At 52.3% G+C, this 17,246-nt stretch overlaps 1 protein-coding gene across 3 annotated transcripts in view; it reads left to right on the top strand.

The window, feature by feature from the left end:
* ABCC1 (ATP binding cassette subfamily C member 1) overlaps positions 1–17,246 on the top strand; it is a 140,468-nt gene that overhangs the window by 48,281 nt on the left and 74,941 nt on the right. For all 3 annotated transcript variants that reach the window (XM_023246871.2, XM_045047774.1, XM_045047773.1), the window contains exons 5-7: positions 364–489; positions 12,605–12,666; positions 14,609–14,740. In XM_023246871.2, coding sequence (XP_023102639.2) covers positions 364–489; positions 12,605–12,666; positions 14,609–14,740 — 320 coding nt within the window. The remainder of the gene's footprint in view (positions 1–363; positions 490–12,604; positions 12,667–14,608; positions 14,741–17,246) is intronic.

The following is a 17,246-nucleotide window of genomic DNA, read 5'->3' as shown; positions in this document are numbered from 1 at the left end:
ACAAAAATGTCTCCAGATGCTACTAGATGTTCTTTGGGAGGCAAAATCCTCTGTGATTGAGAACCACTTATCTGTTTATACATGGAGAAACTCAAGTGCACAGAGGCTGAGTGAATTGACAAAACCCCATGGCCAGTACGAGCAGGGCCAGGCCTTGAATGTGGGCTGGTTACCTCTCAAGCCTGAGCCTCCTTTTGCCACATTGGATGCCCTCACCAGGCATCCGGGAGCACGCTGTGATGGGACTGCCTCTCTTCTGTTAGGGCAGGAAAGCTTATTACTGGGTCTGCACCTGCTCCCCGGCTTCTGCAGGCTGCTTCCAGAAAGTGACCTTCTCTTCCTCCTTCCTTGCCACACTTCTAGGGTGCTGAAATTGACGTGTTTCGCGATGTCACTTTCTACATTTACTTTTCCCTCGTGCTGATTCAGCTCGTGTTGTCCTGCTTCTCGGACCGATCGCCCCTGTTCTCTGAAACCATCCACGACCCCGTAAGTGTGATCGGAGACACGGGTGTGTGTGTTTGTGTGAAAAATACTATACGGTGTTAGCTAACATCGATTAGACACTTGTTCTGTGACAGTATCATCCACGTGGGATCTCGTTCCATCTTCCCCCCCTACCCCGCCGAGGCCCAGAGAGAGAGGTAACATCCTCCTTCCCACTCTACAGATGGAAAAACTGAGGCCTCTGTGTGGCTAGGGGGACTTAAGGAAGGAATCTGCTTCATACTTGTAAACGTCTGTGTCTTATAGGCCTGCCGGTTTGATCATTTGGTTGCCATAGCGATTTTAGAAAACGTGAGCAAAACATTTAAACGTGAAGATATTTCCCCTTCTAACAATGCAGGTTTTCTAGAATAACGAGAAGTTGTGTCACTGTTCGGGCCATTGCCCCCCACAGCAGTACTTGAGCTCCGCGGAGGAGTGTGGCCCTAGTCTACACAGTGCCCAGCACTCCCTCTTGTATTACACAGTCTGCTTCCTTCTGTCATGGTATGTCCCTGGCCCTTGAGGGATTTGAGTTTGAGACCCTGAGTCTCTTCTGTTATTTTGAGGGAAGCAGGAATCTTCTCTGGACCAGTGGGTGTGAGTGGGTGCGGTAGAAATGACCAATCTTCCTGTTGACAGAATAAAAGGGAACATAGTCGTTGACCACTGTTGCCTCCGTTCTTCCTCCTGGCTTCCCCCTTTTCCTTCCTCTTTGCCCCTCTCCCTCCTTTCTCCTGCTTCTTCCCTCCCTCGTTCCATCTGGTGCCAAGTGCCAGGCCCCGGTCTGGGCACAGGGCTGTGGCAGTGCCTAACACAGAGATCTTGCCCACCTCAGGCTTATGTTGTCGTGTGGGCCGGAGGGATAGTCTGTAACCCTGGACCCAAGTGTATATCAGTCAGGTGGCAGTGAATCTTGAGGAGGAGAGGAAAGCATGGAGAAGAAATGCACGTGATGGTTGAGGGTCGTGTGCAGTTTCGAGTTGATAGGAGCCATCAGGAAAGGCCTCCCTCATGAAACCTCACTGCGGTGCGGGAGCGAGCTGAGCAAATACCAGATGAAGAGTGGTCCAGGCAGGGTTGGCAAGTGCAAAGGCCCTGGGGCAGGAGCTGCCATGGACTGTCAAGGGAGCAGCAGGAAAGGCCAGTGTGCCTGGAGCAGCGAGAGGCCACGGAGGGCTAAGACATGGCGTCTCAGAGGTGGGGACCATCGCCTGTAGTTGTGTGAGCCTTTGGACTTTACTCTGAGTGGGAGGGGAACCTTTGGAGCATTTATTTGACGCTTTGTTCGTGGCTAGTCAGCTGTTAACTGGCGAAGTGGCAGCAAGGGCAGTTCTCAGCTGCTGCGATTCTCTGGGGTTTGGCCTGAGCCTCATCAGAAGGCTGAGGCTGCCTTCGTGGGGGACGAAGGCAGCTGTGGGGAATCGGCTCTGAGGAGCCAAGTTTTTACGTCTAAAAAACATAGGTGTGCGTGTTTGCATATGGGCATGTTGTTGTACGTGTGCACGCGCATCTGTTTTCGTTCACGTGTGCGTGTGCATATGCGCGTTAGCGTGTTCTTGGGCGCGTGTGTGTGTTTGTACGTGTGCAAAGTTCACAAGGGCAGCGACGACGCCTGGGGCGCCCACTGGATCCCGGCTCACGCCTGCCACAAAGGAAGAGAGGGGCTCACATGTCTGTGGCTGCCGTGTCTCCTGCTGAGCAGGGTTTGTGCGCATGGCGGTGGGTGTTGGTCAGCGGCATGTCCCCATCAGGAAACATTTATTTATTTTCAATTTATTATGTTTTTTTACATTCATTTTTGAGAGACAGAGCACAAGCGGGGGAGGGGCAGGGAGAGAAGGAGACGCAGAATCGGAAGCAGGTTCCAGGCTCCGAGCCATCAGCACAGAGCCCGACGTGGGGCTCGAACTCACAGACCGCGAGATCATGACCTGAGCTGAAGTCGGACGCTTAACCGACGGAGCCACCCAGGCACCTCGGGAGAGGGAATTTCTGATGTCTGGTTCCCTCTGGGGATCTGGGTAAAAATTCCTTTTTCTTCTTTCCCCGGGTGCCCATACGTTAGGGTGGTTCGTAGAGCTGGCTTCTTCCTCCGTTGTGCTTTCTGCGTTCCCAGCAGCCTGGGCCTTGGGCCTGCTCTGCCACACTGGGGCAGCTGGAGGCTGGGTTGCCCAGGACTGGGACGCTCCGTCTCTTGTCCCCAACCATTCAATTTTAGGAGTCTAAGCTTACAGAGATGGTTGGACCGTTAGACCCTAACTCACACCCTGAATCTGATGGTGACAGCACGAAGCCTGCTTGGGATTCTCTCCGTCTCCCTCTCTCTTTCTGCGCACTCCCGCTCTCAGAATAAAAAAACTAGTAGTTTATTGTTACGTTTCATAGTCCTGGCTGTTGCCCGGGCTCAGCTGCGGTTCTCCCTCGGGGTTTCCCTGATGGTAGCAGTGGGAAGGCGACTTCTCACTCGCTGGGCTGGTGGTTAGCACCAGCCCCTGGCCGGAGCCTCAGCTAGGGTTGACGGTCCATGTCAGGGTGGCCTGGGTGACGTCACAGTGTGGTGGCCCATGTCTGAGAATGAGTGTTCCTAGAGAGAGTGCCAGGCGGAAGCTGTGTCACCTCTTACGACCTAGTCCCAGATTTCACACAGTGTCACTCCTGCCACAGTCTGTTGATGGAGGCATTCACAGAAGTCAGCCTGGGTTCGAGGGCTGGGGACACAGACCCCACTTCTAGATGGGGGAGCGGTCAGGTCTCGTTCTAAGACGAACTCATGAGATGGCAGATAATGTCTGGCCCTCTTTGGACATTGCAGTCTCCTGTGTACCCGCAGGAAGCTTGTGACCTCGCGGGGGACAGCCATTGAACGGGTGGGCAAACAGCCGTGTACCTGCAGTTGAGGTGCAGGCTGGGAAGACTGGGAATCAGCTTATGGGGCTTAGATTTGTGACCCCAGGCAAGTCCTTCCTCCTTTCAGGACCTCACTGTTCCCTTCTTGAAAGTGGGTTGAGCCCCATTTGGTGCTGGGATCTGAGGCCGGTGATCAGGGGGAGGAGGACACCGTTAGGTGCTTTCTCTCCCTGTCTCCCCATTATCCTCAGGGCTCCCATCACAGCAGAGCCCAGAAGATGGGGAGAGCCCAGCCCCAGCTGCTGTCCTGACTTCGGAGCCGCAGTCACATGTTGTCTGTGCACACAGGGAGCAGTCAGCCTTGCCTTGGGGTGGCCAGGGGCAGGTGGGGCCTGGGTGGGAGCTGGCAGCACTGGGCTTCTCCAGGCTCGCTCCTGCTGAGTCACCAAAGTTGGCCTCCTCTCCAGCTGGCCTTGTGCCCTTTGCATGACTCAGACGGCTGTGCTGGCCCTGGTTTTTCCATGGGGCTGCTCCCCTCTGTACCTCCAGGCCCTGGGCTGCCTGGAATCTGGGAGCGGCTCATCTAGCCTTCCAGGGCTCTCTTGGGGTTCCTGTCTGGCCCTTTCTGTGATCCTTGTTGGCCCCAAGGCTACTGCTTAGAATGGGGCCCGTGAGAGGAGGGAGGTGTTTCCTTTTGCCCTTGGAGGCATCAATGGCAAATGTGGTCATATAGTGGACCCCCACTCCTCAAAGTGGGGTCTTTGGACCAACGGCACTGGCATTCCCTGGGTGCTGTTAGAAATCCAGAGTCCTGGGCCCACTGAGCCCTGCTGGGTCATAGCCTCATTTTAGCAGGATCTACGGGTGGTGCACGGTTGAAAAGCATTGGTTTAGGACATTTAAAACGCATGTAAAACTGCCCAGCTCATTTGGCCTAAGAGGTAGTTTTAGTCCTGTCCATAAATATGGGAAGTATTTCCCCCAGCACTTTGCTGTGAACGCGGAAAGTGAGTACCCATCCGCTCTCCAGTTCGATTCTACGGTTAACATTGTGCTCAACTTGCTTTATCACATATCTGGCCAACCAGCCAGCCAACTGGCTCATTTTTTTGGTATCTGAAACGTACTTTGAAATACTTAGTATGCGTTACCCAGACATTTGCACCATGCAAACCACTAGCCAGAGTGCAGTATCTGTATATGCTTCTGTTTTATGTTTCTCTTAAAGCAGAATTTGCATAGTGAAATTCCTGAATGTGAAAGTTACCGGTTGAGGAGTTGTGACAAATGAGTAATAGCCCAAGCCCTTATCAAGCTACAGAACACTACCAGGACCCCAGAAAGTTCCCTCCTGCCCTTCATGGTCAGTCTTGACCCCTCATACAATAGAGGCAGCCACTGAACATGAACTGCTTTATGAACGCATCGTAAACTCTGTTTAAAAAAATTTTTTTTTAATGTGTATTTATTTTTGAGAGAGAAAGAGCATGAGCAGGGAAGGGGTGGAGAGAGAGGGAGTCACAGAATCCGAAGGAGGCTCCAGGCTCTGAGCTGTCAGCACAGAGCCCGACACAGGGCTGGAACTCGAGAACGGCGAGATCATGACCTGAGCCGAAGTCAGACGCTTGACCGACTGAGCCATCCAGGCGCCCCTCATAAAGTCTGTTCTTCAGGCTTCTCTCATTTATGCTGTTGGTCACAGTGGTTTGGTATTGTGCAGGGGTGCAGGGTGGAGGGGCTCTGGGTACTGAAATGAACAAACTTGACCGTTGAGGAGGGGGCACTGGCCAAATAAACCAAGAGCTGTGGACAGTGGGGATCCGAGGCAGGAAAGTGCTGGGGGCTGAGGGGCTGGAGGAGAGGTTCCTAACTCATCCTGAGGCTCCAGGGCCAGCGTCCAGGGGAGGGGAGGCCTGAGTCTGAGAAACGAGAGGCGTCGGCTGGGCTTGTAAGGCCCGACAGGACGGGGCTCCCGGTCGAGGAACCAGCACGTAAAAGGGTCCATCTGTATAAAGGACCTTGTAGGTGTTTGGGGAACTGCAGGGTTCTGCTTGGTTGGTTCGGAGGGACCTAGAGCTGAGCTTGCAAAATCAAGGGTAGAATTGCATGTCACCATGAAGACTTGGGATTTGGCCATGTTGGAAGATTCTCAGCGTGGGGGGGGGGGGTGTGTGTGACACGCTCAGGTTGCAGGTGTTTTCGGGGACCCCTCTGGCTGAAAGTAGGAGGGTGCCTGGGACACGGAGGGGCTGGTGGCACTTATATAGCCAGCTCAGCAGCTCAGGCGGGTCAGGAGGAGGGCGGAGCCAGTCAGTGACCCTGTGTGTTGTCTTTTTAAGTTTCTTAGTCCTCGAAGCCTCCTGATGAGGCAGGGCTGTGAGTCTCATCTTATACATGAGGTTACTGAGGGCCAGAGTGGTGAAGTGTCTTGCCTGAGTTCACCAGGCTGGATCAGAAGCTCTTCCTCAGGGTTGGCACACCCGAGCGTGTATCTCTTGGGAGGCCCTGGGAGCACCCCCAGACTTTGAGTCAGTAGCTCTTGGCGGGACCCATGCGTTTGCAATTCTAACAGCTTCCCAGGCGCCGTGAATGCTGGCACTGGAGGGCCATGTCGGAGAACCGCTGCTGTAAGCCGTATGGCTGTGTCATCCTCCCCTTACTGCTGGGCATCTGGGTGGTGCAGAGTTCGAGTAACCGGCAGGAGACTAAAAGAGTCAAAACCAGAAACGCTGAGCGGGGATCCCGAGCATTTCCGACAAAAAGGCCAGAGTGCTGAAAGGCCCGTTCCCCAAACCGCCTGGTGGGAGGCAATGAATGACCAGCTCTTAAAGAACCAGTGCTTGGGGCTGTTGTACCAAATTGGTTTAAGCCACGTGGGTTTTGGCCAAATCGCCGGGTGCCAGATACAGATGCCAAAGAATGTGGCTCTCTCTGTACGTTGCATAAATCAGACTGTCTCTCCCTCTGCCTTCATCCAGGGCTTGTCTGAATTACTCTCCTTTCTAGGTGAATGGGGGACCAGTGAATAAGCTTCCTACATGCAGGGACAGGAGTTAGCTCTGCTGCAGCCTCCAAGGCTGGGAAACCCCCTCACTGACAGCGTTGCCATTCATGAGTTACGTCAGAATGTTCTGCTTGGTTTCCATTGAATGGAATGCGGTCTGGGTTCTCATCCAGCGCCCAGCCCATTTCTTTTTCTTTTTTTTACATTATCGGTTCTTGGGGCGCCTGGATGGCTCCATCGGTTAAGCATCTGACTCTTGGTTTTGGCTCAGGTCATGATTTCAGGGATTTGTGAGTTTGAGACCCGCGTCGGGCTCTGTACTGATGGCATAGAGGCTGCTCGAGATTCTCCCTCTCCACTCTCCCCTGCTCGTGCCGTCTCTGTCTCTCTCAAATAATAAATAAATAAACGTAAAAAATTACCGGTTCTTGACTACTGTAGAGCTCAAGTTGTTTTTATCAAATAAAGCCTTCTATGTCAGATAGGGGCTTCCAGAAACCAGATTCCAACTTACCTGTTTCCTTTTCTGCACTGGCAGTGGGGACCTTCTGTCAGCCTGACATGACTCCTAATAATCTGAAAATCCCAGGGTGCCGGGGTGGCTCAGTTGGCTAAGTGTCCAGCTTCGACTCAGGTCATGATCTCACGGGTCGTGGATTTGAGCCCCGCGTCCAGGTCTGAGCTTTCGGATTTTGTGTCTCCCTCTCTCTCTCTTCCCCTCTCCCACTCATGCTCTGTCCCTGTCTCTGTCCCCCTCTCTCTCTCAGAAATAAATAAACATTAAGTAAACTTTAAAAAAAAAATAACCTGAAAATCCCTGTTTGGATTCAAAGGAGGGGGGAAGTGAACGGGACGAAGCTCTTGGAGAGTGCAAATTAGAAACTGTGAAACGTTCTTGCAAATAACGTGATCTCACTGCTTTGGCAGGGTGCATTTTCTTGCAGCAGCTGGGATTTTTACTAGCCGGGGTGAGGATTCCTCGTTTCCCTCTGGGCCATCGTTTCTTGCAGTCTCAGGGGTACGACCCCCATTTGTATACAGTAGGGCGAAAAGGGAATGAACGTGCCTTCGATTATGCAGTCACAGTATTGCTTCCTTCTTGTGCCACGGCTGGAGTTGCCTGATGGTGAGAGAATGCCGGGATTGGTGAGCCCCCTGTGCGCATAGATGCCTAATGCCCTGCTGTTTGCGCGGTGTCTCTGTGCAAATGAGAAAAAGACATTGTACCCCCTCCGGGTGGATGAGTTTGGGAACGGCCGGCCTCCTTCAGGCTGATGCAGCCCCTCAAAGGCACAAGACTCGGGGGTCTTGTTGAGCTGTGTCTCGGCCCCCACCTGCCCCTCGGCTGGGCATCTCTGTATGAGGTGTGTAACCCGCACAGCTATGCTCCGTGTCCTGTGGCAAGACTCAAGGAAGACTGGATTTGGAAGCAAACGGCCGTCACTTGAGCTCTGGTTTTACGCCTTAGTAACCGCTGTCTCGGGGTGTTGTGAGCTCTGATGTAAGCAGGGCTTAGCCAGCTTATTCCGTAGAAAGCCAGATAGTAAATATTTAGGCTGTGTAGACCACGTAGTTTGAGGTGCACCTACTCAGCTATGCCGTTGTAGCTCAAAAGCAGATGCAGACGGTATGTAAATGAGTGGGCGTCACCGTGTGCCAATCAGATTTGACTATCAGCTATGTAAATGAGTGGGCGTCACCAGGTACCCACCAGACTTGACTTTGCCAGCAGCCAGCCTGTGGGCCTTTCTTTGGCAACCCTTATGTGAAGCATCTGGTACAGTGCTTGGCGCATCGTGATGCTACGAGAAATAGAAGATGGTACTATTGTTTCTACTTGTTAGTATTAATCCCATTAATACCATTTCTCCCACAGTCACTCCGCACCAGGTACTGTTCTAAGGACGTAACATGCTTTGTCTCATTTAAGCGCATCACCAGGTCCCTTGGCCAAGGTCGTCACGGCTAGTAAGTAGGTGGCAGGGCTGGGATTCAGAGCCTCTCTCTCACCTCCTTGCTGTTTTGTTGCCTCTCACATAAGCAACCCCCCTGGCCCCCTTCTCTCCTGGGACCTTCATTTTTTTCCTCTGGTGCAGCTCTCTCTGTTTACACTTCTTTTTCCTTTTTTAAGTATTTATTTATTTTTGGGACTAAGAGCACAAGCAGGGGGGGAGCAGAGAGAGAAAGAGACGGAGACATAGAATTGGAAGAGGCTCCAGGCTTTGAGCTGTCAGCACAGAGCCCGACATGGGGCTGGAACTCATGAACCGTGAGATCATGACCTGAGCCCAAGTCGGACGCTTAACCATCCAGCCTGGCACCCCTCTGTGTTTATACTTCTGTATTTATTTGCATCTTGGTTTGCTTACTGTTCATCCCCCCAAGCTGGGAAGCGGTATTGGGTGGGGACCTCACTGTGTCATGCATAGCCCTGTCCCCAGCCCGTAGCCATCTCCTGGCATATAAGCAGGCCCTCCCTAAACGTTTGCTCAAGAAATGAGTCATTGCCAGCTGTGCCCCCTCCCCCTCCCGCTCCCTGCCGGAACCCCGGCTTTTCCCGGTGCGTCAGAATTGGGCTATAGTTGAAGTGCATGTGAGATTCCCTGATAACTCGCTCACCACCAGCCCACAGAGCAAATACCACCACCTGTTCCACGAATAGTGTTGCCACCCCGGGTTGGAAAAGTTCCAGCTTACAACACTGTCCCACGGACACAGTTCACTTCTCCCTCCTTACAGTCCTGTGAGGAAGGCGGAGCAGCCGGAAGACCTGCTCCCATCTTTCAGATTCAGAAACTGAGGCTTTCAGGTGAAGGCACTTGCCTGAGGTCATTCAGGTACAAAATGGCAACCCTGAAATTTGAGCCCTGGTTCCACAGTTGGAACTTTCTCTGTGTTAGGTTGGTCTGGAACGTAGGTCTGTGAGGCGGCAGTGTCTGATTTCCTTATTAAAACTTTTGTGAGGGGGCACCTGGACGGCTCAGTCAGTTGAGCGTCTGACTTCCGCTCAGGCCGTGATCTCACAGTCATGAGTTTGAGCCCGGGGTTGGGCTGGCTGCTAACCCTAACCCTAACCCCCCCCCCCCCCCCGCCCCTCCCCTGCTTGTGCTCTCTCAAAAATAAAATTTGCATTAAAAAAAAAAAATCTCCTGAGGCCAGGGCCCCAGCCCGAGGTCTAAGCTGGTCTGGGGTGGGACCCTGGCCCACCGTGTTCGGTGAGCTTCTCAGGTGACGCTGGCACAGGTAGGGCTGGGACACTCCGGAAACTCCTGGTACTCCATGGCCCCGGAGTGGAGCCCAGGTTGCGTGTCTGAGTCACTGGGGAAGCTTTTCATCTAGCTTTTCATGATGGAAACTTCCGCGTGTGCACATACGTAGACAGCAGGGTATCACCAACTGCCACGGACTGTTTCTTCACCCTGCACCGCGTCGTAGGTAAACATTTCAGTGTGTATCTCTGGAAGGCAGGGCTTTAAACGTATTTAGTAACTTGTTATTTTGAAATAACTTGACTTACACAAGGTTGTAGAAATGGTAGAATGGCTGTCTGCCCTTCTCCCCAGTGAGAGTAGGTGAAAGAGAAGAGTTCTTTCATTGCATTTTCTTAAAAAACACATTTTTGGGGGGCGCCTGGGTGGCTCAGTCGGTTAGGCGGCCGACTTCGGCTCAGGTCATGATCTCGCGGTCCGTGAGTTCGAGCCCCGCGTCGGGCTCTATGCTGACGGCTCAGAGCCTGGAGCCTGTTTCGGATTCTTTGTCTCCCTCTCTCTCTGCCCCTCCCCTGTTCATGCTCTGTCTCTCTCTGTCTCAAAAATAAATAAACGTTAAAAAAAACAAACACATTTTTTTAACGTTTATTTATTTTTGAGAGAGAGAGAGACAGAACACACGCAGGAGAGGGGCAGAGAGAGGGGGAGACACAGAATCCGAAGCAGGCTCCGGGCTCCGAGCCGTCAGCACAGAGCCCGACGCGGGGCTCGAACCCACAGACCGCGCGATCATGACCTGAGCCGAAGTCGGACACTTAACAAAATGAGCCACACAGGTTGCCCCTGAAAGAGAAGGATTTTAAACAGTAAACCATTGCTACTGCTATGTGGCCTGAAAGCATTAATCATAATTGTTGGATTTCGTCAAGTTTTCCAGTCACCCGTTGTGGTTGCAACGCGGCACATCTTCTTAACATTCTGTCCTTCCTTCCTTGTATATTCGCTGGACCACTTCTATGCAGAGACACTTCCCCTGTGGGGAAGTTCCTTTAGAAAAGGTGGGAAAGTGCTTGTTGTCTGCCCATTTTCTCTTCTCAGAACAACGGCTTGCTTCACTTGTGTCTTTTCACGCACGATGCCAGAGAGTTGCTTTTTTTTCCGCGTCCGTGTGAGATTGTGTATTTAAACATATGTGATGTTTAAATGGATGTTAAACAGACGTCTCAGTCCGTTCTACTTAGGATCCTGATTGTGACTCTCACTGTCCCTTTTGGGGCTAATAGGAGTCACTTCTGGTAGCTTCTCAGGTCTTGGGAGCCTGGGTGGCTCAGTGGGTTAAGCGTCCAACTTCAGCTCAGGTTACGATCTCGCGGTTTGTGCGTTCGAGCCCCACGTTGCGCTCTGTGGTGACATCTCAGAGCCTGGAGCCTGCTTTGGACTGTGTCTCCCTCTCTCTGCCCTTCCCCTGTTTCCGCGCGTGCTCTTTCTCCCTCCCTCCCTCTCTTTCTCTGTCTCTGTCAAATCTAAATAAAACATTAAAAAATTTTTTTTTAATTTAAAATTTAAACTCCACGCAAATTTAGCTTCCTTGGTATCAGGCTTATCTGGTATATTTCCTGCCAAACCCTTTTGCCAAGGAGACTCTGGGAGTTAAAAACAAACAAAAACTTGATGCCCTGGTCCCACCCTCAGCCAGCTTAATCAGAATCTCTGGGAGGTGGGGACCAGGTACAGGTTTTTTGCGTTTGTTTTGTTTTTGTTTTTTTAAATTGCTCGCAGCCTGGATGGAAAACCACCAAGGCACAATGTGTGTTCTCGCCTGGCTCTCCCGTGCTGTGCCTCTGAAAAAGGGCTAGAGACCTCATCCTCGCCTGGCGAGCGCCCTTCACCAAAGTGTGTATTTCAGAATGCCGACCTCCATGTATCTGCTTGGAATGGAAAGTCGGCCCTTGCTGGTGGTCACGGAGGCTCCATGCTGACATCACTCTCCTGCTCTTTGTATTATTGTTGGATTGTGTTGGTGACTTCCCATTGCCCTTGGGATGAAGACCCAAATCCCTTAGTTGGTCTCCAGTGTAGACTGGTCAGTCCCCTCTTAGTTCCTGGAATAGGGTTATGTTCCCTTCTGCCATGGGGCCTTTGCACACACACCCTTGTTGCGAAGACTACCCTGTCTCTCCCCTTTACTTGTCATCCTCTACTCTTCAGAGCCCAGCTCGGGGATGCCTTCTTTGACCTTCGTCAGAGAGATCAGCCCCCATCCGCTTATCCGCTCTCTTACCGTGAGCTCACTAAGATACCAGTGATCCCACCGGTAATACTGACCTATCTTCAGGAAACAATCCTCACTGCAGTTGTGGTTGAGTGCCCGCTCACAAGATCCTTTGATTAATGGCTCTTTCCGGACGCTGCGAGGGGCTCGTAGTCTGTTTTCACCACTTGCCTGGCAAGGTCATTCCATCTGTCTGTTCCTCTGTGTCTTTATCTCTCCAAAGCGAGGATGATGCTTTTATCTCCTTGGTAGGCTGGTTCTAAAGATGAGATGAAATCATTTGCATAAAGTACTTGTAACAGCTCGCTCGCAGAGAAGTTAGCAGGGTTATTACTACCCCTGTGCACTGTGGGCTTCCTGAGGGCAGGGATTGTGTCTGCTCAGATTTGTGTGCATGGTGCTAGGCATATAGCAGGTGCTCAGAAAATACTTGTTGAATGAATGAGTGAATGAATGACTGGGGTAACTTCGGGGGACCTGGGCAGCACCACAGCCACTGGGTCGCGGTGGGGTTTTAAGAGGGGGCAGGGATGTGGCACACTGTACCATCTTTGCACATAGTACTCATTCAGGAAATATTTCCTGGGTGAAAGTGGGAAGCTGCTGTGTGTTTCTCTGAAGGCCGCCGGGGCTCGGGAGGGAAACCCTTTTGGGGTGCCAGTCCTCGGCGTGAGGGTGGCTGCCGGTCATTTGAGAGGAAGACTGGTCACGAGCGCCGGCCTAGATGAGAAGATTAACAGATCATTTCTCTTTTCCTCCCACCCTGTGTTTTCTCTCCGCTAGAACCCCTGCCCGGAATCCAGTGCCTCCTTCCTGTCCAGAGTCACCTTCTGGTGGATCACAGGGTAAGGCCCGGCTGGTGCTCTCCCTCCCTCACCCTTCCCCCGGGTGCGAGCGTGCCTGCCGGGGGCCCGGGTCTCAGGTGCTGACCCTGCGCCCACATGCACGGACTCGACTTGTGTGAAACACGAACGGCTTGCTCCTCTGCGCACGGCTTCACCTGGGGCCCTTACAAGCCTTGTGCTCTGAGCTTCCAGATTTGGGTACTTTTTTTTTTTTTTATGTCAGGTATAATTACCAACGTTGGCATTGTTTCAGACCCCTTGCTAGCAGAAAAGTAATACCCGTGCTCCGTAGGAAATGTAAGAACACGCATAGATCAACAAGCAGAAAACACCCAAGGCGACCACTGACGGCGGTGTGATGGGCTCCCCTCTTGTCCCTTTTTGGGGCACATTTTTTTCCTGCACGTCGTCACCATCTTACCTGGGATTATTTGAATCCTTTTCCCCTCTGATAAGCGTGGTTCCTTGTCTTTATAAACTTTTCCCAAATACCTTTTTTTTTTTTTTATTAAGTAGCTTTCAAATTACTGTTAAGAAATAGCTTTTTAAAATTTTTTAATGTTTTATTTCTTTATTTACTTACTTTTAAGTTTGTTTCTTTTAAGAGAGACCGAGAGAGCAAGCCAGGGAGGGGCAGAGAGAGGGAGAGACAGAGAATCCCAAGCAGGCTTCGCGCTGTGAGCCCAGAGCCCGACACGGGGCTCAGTCTCACAGACCGCGAGATCATGACCTGAGCCGACCCCAAGAGTCAGAGCATTAATTTGAATGTGGACTGCGGGCTCTGCCATCACCGCTCAAATTTCTGATTTTGGTAACGGTGCTTTGGCTTCTGTGACAGCGTGTGGGTTTCCTTATGGGGATCCACGCTGCCACAACCTAGTCCGAAGTGTCTCAGAAAAGAAGTGTCTTTGTGGACGTGTGTGTTTATGGCTAGAGACCCAGAATGGCTCAGCAGATGTGGCAAGATGTAAGGAGTGGTGAAGCAGGCGGAGGGCGGACTGGGATTCTTTGTGCAATTCACGTGATTTTCCTGCGACTTTGGTATTAATTCAAAATAGCAAGTTACAGTGATAGGTTTACTTTTTATTATGCAAGTGTTCAAACACGTAGAAAGATTAGTCTAATCAGTCTCGATAAACTCATCACCCAGATTTGACAATTATTAATGCTTTGCCACTTGGCCTTAAAAAATATTTTTTTGGGGGGGCACCTGGGTGGCTCAGTCGCTTGGGCATGCAGCGCGGCACAGGTCATGATCTTGTGGTCTGTGAGTGTGAGCCCCGCGTCGGGCTCTGTGCTGACGGCTCAGAGCCTGGAACCTGCTTTGGATTCTGTGTCTCTCTCTCTCTCTCTGCCCCTCCCCCACTCAGTCTCTGTCTCTCTCTCAAAAATAAATAAATATTAACAAAAATTTTAAAATATATATATGTTTAAAAGAGTTTTTTAAAGGTTATTTTATTTTGAGAGAGAGAGAGAGAGAGAGGGAGCTGGGGAGGGGCAGAGGGCGGGGAGAGAGGGAGAGAATCCTAAGCAGGATCCACGCTTAGTACAGAGCCCCACACAGGGCTTGATCTCACGAACCACGAGATCATGACCGGACCTGAAATCGAGTCACACACTTAATTGACTGAGGCGCCCACCCCCCCCGCTGCTGCCCCCAAAATATTTTTTAAGCAAATCAGAGCGATTGTAATGATCTCTACCTTAAATAGTTTGTGTCTCTAAAAAATGAGGCCGTTTTGCCCTGGGCGGCCTCACAGAATTAGCAGTGATCATTTAATGTGCCCGTATGTGCCATACGTATTCCATGCTTGCCAGCTGTGCACTGCCCTCGGCCGCCCTGGCATGGAGAGGGGGCTGGCATGGCAGGTGTCGGCAGCGAGGGTCACCCTCCTCTTCCTCTCCAGACTGTCATCACCTCCCCCTTGTGTTTTGGCCCCAGGTTGATGGTCCGGGGCTACCGCCAGCCCCTGGAGAGCACTGACCTCTGGTCCCTGAATAAGGAGGACACCTCAGAGCAAGTCGTGCCCATTTTGGTTAAGAACTGGAAGAAGGAGTGTGCCAAGTCCAGAAGGTAAGTGTGAGCCTCTCTGCGCCGACCTGCCCACCCCTTTCCTGCCGCCTCTCGCTGACTTCATGGTCCTGGGCAAAAGCTGCTTTACTCCTCCGAGCCAGTTTTTGCTCATCTGCGAAATGGGCACGGGTTGTACCTGCAGCGAAGGCAGTGTGAGTAGGAAAGAAGAGAGAAAAATGTGCATCGAGCAGTGATTGGTTCTGTTGGCTCAGCACGTGTGTGCCCAGCCGCACTCCCCGAGGCCGCCCCACTCTGCCTGCCTCGCTCACAGCATCTGGCCTCCTGGGTGTTCTTGCTGTTCTACGTGTTTTTCCGTCCACACGCCACGCCCATCACTTCCGCGGGTCTTCAGCCAGAGAAGCCCCCATCGAGGGTGCTTTTGACTGTGCTGGATTTAAAACTAAAGCAGACGTTAGTTTTTCGATCCGAAGGCACAGAGGGTTCTGTGTACCCCATGTCCCTGCACCTGCACAGCTTCTGTCGTTATCAGTAGCCCCCACCAGGTGTATGGATGAACCTACACCTGGTGCGTCATTATCATCCCCGAGTCTCTAGTTTGCATTATGGTTCATCCATAGCGTCCTCGATTTTCGATGCTCCTCCCACATAAGCTGCATGTCATCGCATGACCTCTTTTCTCGGGTTATTTATTAATTTTTATGTTTATTTTTGAGAGAGAGACAGACAGACAGACAGAGTGGGAGGGGGACAGAGAGAGACGGAGACAGAATCTGAAGCAGGCTCCAGGCCCTGAGCCATCATTATGGAGCCCAACGCAGGGCCCGAACTCATGAGATCATGACCTGAGCCGAAAGTTGGACGTCCCACCGACTGAGCACCCAGACGCCTCTGTTCTCAGCTTATTTTGGGAATCAGGCCAGGGCCTCCCCAGCACATTCTTTAATTTCCTCAAATCTAAGACATGTCAGTTGTATGATACATCATTACGTCACGTGACAACAGAAAAGAAAAATGGCTGTCGTACTAAGGTAGGTCGTTGGCCCTGTGCATCCTGGGTCCAGAGGAGCCGGTTGAGAAGCTGTGAGTGACTTGGGGCAGCGGCTGGTGGCTGTAGGGGCAGAACAAAAAGCGGCTGTTATCAGTCCTGTGGTTTTTATGCGGTGGGCCTGTCGTTGAGTTGCACTGGCAGACGATGGGGCCAGCCTGGCGTGTTGCGTCTGCCTGAGAGCAGCTGGCCCTTCCGGAGAGAAACCCTGGACTTGAGGTCTGGTTCCTCACTCCGTTGCTGGAACACCCAGCGTATAGGTCTTGGGTCAGGCTGGGCTGGTGGGTGGGAATTGGGGACGTTGGTGCCATCGGCCACTAGGACGTCAGCAGAGGACCTTGTGACTCTGAGCTGGTGGCCCGTCCGTGGTGGCCATGGACACGGGAGAAGTTTTCTTAGGGGAGGCGTGTTGAGCGTGAGTCTCCGTGGGTGAGCACGGCGAGACGGGAGGTGTTTTCTGCACATCCTGCTCCTGCTGAGTCTGGTGCCCATGACCCGCGTGAAGGTTCTCAGGCCCAGCTTCCCTCGCAAGCCCTGGCCGGTGGCATCCTTCGTGATGAGCAGGTTGCTGGAGACGGCGTGGGAGAGGTTGCCAGGGAGGCTCTGCGGAGAGAGGACCGGGCTTGCACAGGAAGCTCTGTCTACCGCCGGTCTGGCCCTTACTGGATTCGTTCAGCATATGTGGTATCTGCTGCTAATGTGTAGTCTTTTCAGACCCTCGGGGTTTGGAGAGGCTGTCCCTCAAGTCCCTTCGTGCCCTCCTCCCCTGTTTCGTACTCAGAGGGCTTTCTGACGGTTCAGTGGGATCAGCATCATCTGATCAGCCCTGTCCTAGGCCTGGGTAAATGGCGGGCAGGTGGAACTGCACAAATTGTCTTTATTATGTGGGTGCGGCCACAGGCTGGGCGCTCCCATCTTGCCTGGGTGGACGAGGCGAGAGCTGGCGCCTCAGGCTCCATCGTGGGCCGCGCCCCAGGGGCGTTCCTGGCTGTCTTCTTACCTTGGCCACTAGGAGATCTCAGCATGGGGGCTCAATGCCCTGGGTCATTGGCAGATGGGTCACTGGCACCTGTAACCTCTGTGGAAGTGGTGAGCGATTGGAGAGTCCTGTTCTGAGCTGGAATTTCTTGGTGTGGCCTTTTGTAGCGAGGCCTCTCCATTTCACCAGGGAACAGGATGCAGGTGGGAGGGAGAAATTATAGAGGGGCCCCAGCAGACCTTGTGGGGTGATGGATGTGTTCCCAATCTTGGCTTTGCTGACGGTTTCACAGTTGTATGTATCCCTACATGTCAAAACTGACCAAATTGTATACTCCCATGTGTGGAGTTTATCATGCATCACTTATACTTCAGTAAAGCTAATATATTAAAAAATCAGAGTGTTTAAAGATTGGGTGGCTCAGTTGGTTGAGCTCCCGATTTCGGCTCAGGTCATGATCTCACGTTTCGTGGGTTTGAGCCACGCATCAGGCTCTGTGTTGACAGCTTGGAGCCTGGAGC

This window comes from Felis catus, chromosome E3 (genome assembly GCF_018350175.1).
Source record: "Felis catus isolate Fca126 chromosome E3, F.catus_Fca126_mat1.0, whole genome shotgun sequence".
Classification (NCBI taxonomy): Eukaryota; Metazoa; Chordata; class Mammalia; order Carnivora; family Felidae; genus Felis; species Felis catus.
This window is presented reverse-complemented; position numbering and strand designations above follow the sequence as displayed.